Genomic DNA, 2,671 nt, shown 5'->3' with positions numbered 1-2,671 from the left:
GTTTCTGCCGCGGCGCTCGACCGTCAAGCTCGCGATCTCTCGCAGGAACGACGAGCCCTGTCGCTCACCTCGAGATGCGGACATCATCTTATCGGTGAACTCGAGATGCGGTGAACGTTCGTGTTCGAACCTGTGCGTTCCAACAATTCCCTCTTCCAATTCTTCTTCCCTCGTCCTCTCCCCAGGTGAAATCGAAAGTAAGCAGCCTATCCGTCGTCGTGTATCTCGAGGCTGTCGGGAAATCGAGCGCAGGTATAAATATATATATAAAGGAATAGAAATATTCAAGTTTTTAGTTTATCACAGTTTTTCTCGATTCGAAAATCTGAATGTTGCAGCGTTCGATGCCCTGGGCCCGGGTGATCGAGCTACCATCCTCGAGCGGAGCCTGTCGTTATGCTTGATCGGGTTCGTCGAGGCGAGTTATCGGGGCGTTAACGAAGCGAAGCCAGGACCGGCGATGATTTATCAGACGAACCATCATCAGTCACCGACCATGTCATCCGCGAGGAGGACGTCGCCACGGGCTCAGCGTCGAAACTTGCAGGCCTCGTCGGGGAAGTGCGCGAGCGCGAAGGCGAAGCGCGGTGACGAGCGGGGAGCGGGGAGCGAGGAGAGGTGCAGGGGAAGGTGCAGAGTGCAGTGGAGCGAGAAACACGTGAAGGAGGGGTTGGTTCTCGTGCAGGAGGCCCAGCTCGCCAGAGTGGTGAAGACGGGGCCCATCACGGAGCATTACGAGATCGATCCAAAACCATTCGCGAAGTAAGAGTTCACCGTTGACAGGCGGCCCTCGATAATATCGTCGTTCGAGAAGGCGACACGCGTGGAGCAATTCCCCCTCCCCCTTTTTCTCTTTTTAGCGATCACCGATGAATCGTCGTTGTTCTGTTCTGGCCACCATCTGGTAGCGCGGTACTCGAGCCTCTTGGGCCAGTGGGGCCGTCGAAATCAACGGATACGTTTATTCCTAGATGCAACATGCCTTAAACTTTTCACCCACTCTCGCATACCGATCTTTAATTCGAAACTCCCAATTTGTTACCTCGAATATTGTATCAATACCGGTTTGAATAATTCGTTCGACAATCCGTGACTTCGCATCTTTAACTTTGGAAAGTCGGTTTCGAAACAGGAGGAGGGACGGGAATTCGAAACTTTGCAAACCTACTCGCCTCGAATTAGCAAGTTTCGAAGGGTGGTTTTTTCGAGTCGCGACTGCCTCGTTAACGGGCACGGCTAAAAACAGGTCGAGACGCGCAAAAAACGAGCGAAAACGGGGGGGAATTAATTCGAGGGGAACGAAAGCGTGGAACATATCGTCCAACTTTCCTAACATCGATACTCTCTCATATCCAATTGTTTGACGCGCGATGTGTCAACGACTGTAAATAACGCGCGATATATCCACGAGTTCGATGCCACATCTGGTAATTTACTTACTGTAGAAACGCCTTGAATCGTGCGAGGGTGAGAGAGACCCTCCCCTCTCCCCTCTTTTCTTGTTCAAATTGGAAACGATTAAAGTTAATTGCACCCGCTATCGGATCCTCGTTTCGACTGTCGCGCTTATCTGGACCAAAAGGACGTCGGTGAAATTGCGAATCGGTGGCAAGGGAGGAGAGAGGGGGGAAGGAGGATTGCGGGCGTCCAAGCAAGGGCGTCTACTTTCTCCCTGGAAATTTACGAAGCGAGCGCGCGCGCGCTCGCGTTTCCGGGATGAAAGAAGAAGAAGAAGAAGAAGAAGAAGGATTCTTCTCCGGGGAAGAGAGTATTTTTGACTCGATCGCCTCGAACCTTCGAGATTCGCCACGAAGAAGAAGACGTTTCACGATCCGATGTGTGGTGGGACGTTTTGCGCAACCGAGCAGTTGAACAGCTGCGTCGTTTTTAAAAACGCAGCCTTGCCAGGCGCCGCGGCGTCGACCTTGCCGGGCGAGAGAGGCGCTCGAAATTCTTCGAGGCGATCGTAAAAATCCGGCTGTCGGCTAATTTCACGGCTGTCCTCTCGGCCACTTTACGAGCCGGCGCGTATTTTAATCGCGCGCTTTAAGAGATCCCCCCCCTTCTCCTCCTCCTCCACTTCCCCCCTCCGATTAATTTATTTCCTGGACGTTTGTTTCGCAGCGGACAATGGGCGAAAGTTTATCGGTGCCGATCCCGATCGACGGGGATCCTGTACGCGGCGAAATACTCCTCGAGAAATCGGTTCAACGCGGACTGCAGCGCGGAGCTGAGGCACGAGATAGCTTTGCTGTCCCTCTGCTCCCAATCGCCACGCGTCGTCCGTCTTCACGACGTGTACGAGACCCCCAAGGAGATCATCCTCGTGATGGAATAGTGAGTATTTATGTCTCTCATCCGAGTCTGATCGAATCTGATCGAACTTTGAACTTTGCAGCGCCCCCGGAGGCGATATGCAGACCCTCATCGACGGCGATTTGGTGCCCCTCGAAGGTGACGTGGTGCACTTTGTGAGGCAGCTAGTAGAAGGACTCGCCTACCTCCACCAGAGAAATATCGCCCATTTGGACATCAAGGTAAGTTCGACCCATAAAAGGTCGAAACGAACTTGTCACGCTTCTCGTATATCCGGATCCCGGAACCGAGACCCGCTCAACGATACCGTCACACGATAGTTCCGATCGTTTCTTCAAACCAAAATTCTCCTAGC

At 52.8% G+C, this 2,671-nt stretch overlaps 1 protein-coding gene across 3 annotated transcripts in view; it reads left to right on the top strand.

Annotated features, from left to right (window-relative positions):
* Nucleotides 1-2,671, top strand: part of LOC102674444 (serine/threonine-protein kinase GIN4-like) — a 15,102-nt gene that overhangs the window by 1,507 nt on the left and 10,924 nt on the right. Inside the window, exons 1-4 of one of the 3 annotated variants that reach the window (XM_031510785.1) lie at nt 7-252; nt 339-762; nt 2,125-2,337; nt 2,399-2,537. In XM_031510785.1, coding sequence (XP_031366645.1) covers nt 461-762; nt 2,125-2,337; nt 2,399-2,537 — 654 coding nt within the window. In that variant the 5' untranslated portion in view covers nt 7-252; nt 339-460. Of the gene's footprint in view, nt 1-6; nt 253-338; nt 763-2,124; nt 2,338-2,398; nt 2,538-2,671 lie in introns of those variants that run through there. The other 2 variants (XM_031510784.1, XM_006616408.2) reach the window with 2 other exon arrangements.

Source organism: Apis dorsata, unplaced genomic scaffold (genome assembly GCF_000469605.1).
Source record: "Apis dorsata unplaced genomic scaffold, Apis dorsata 1.3 scaffold_263, whole genome shotgun sequence".
NCBI lineage: Eukaryota > Metazoa > Arthropoda > Insecta > Hymenoptera > Apidae > Apis > Apis dorsata.
The sequence above is the reverse complement of the archived record's forward strand: the minus strand, read 5'-3'. Positions and strand labels throughout refer to the sequence as shown.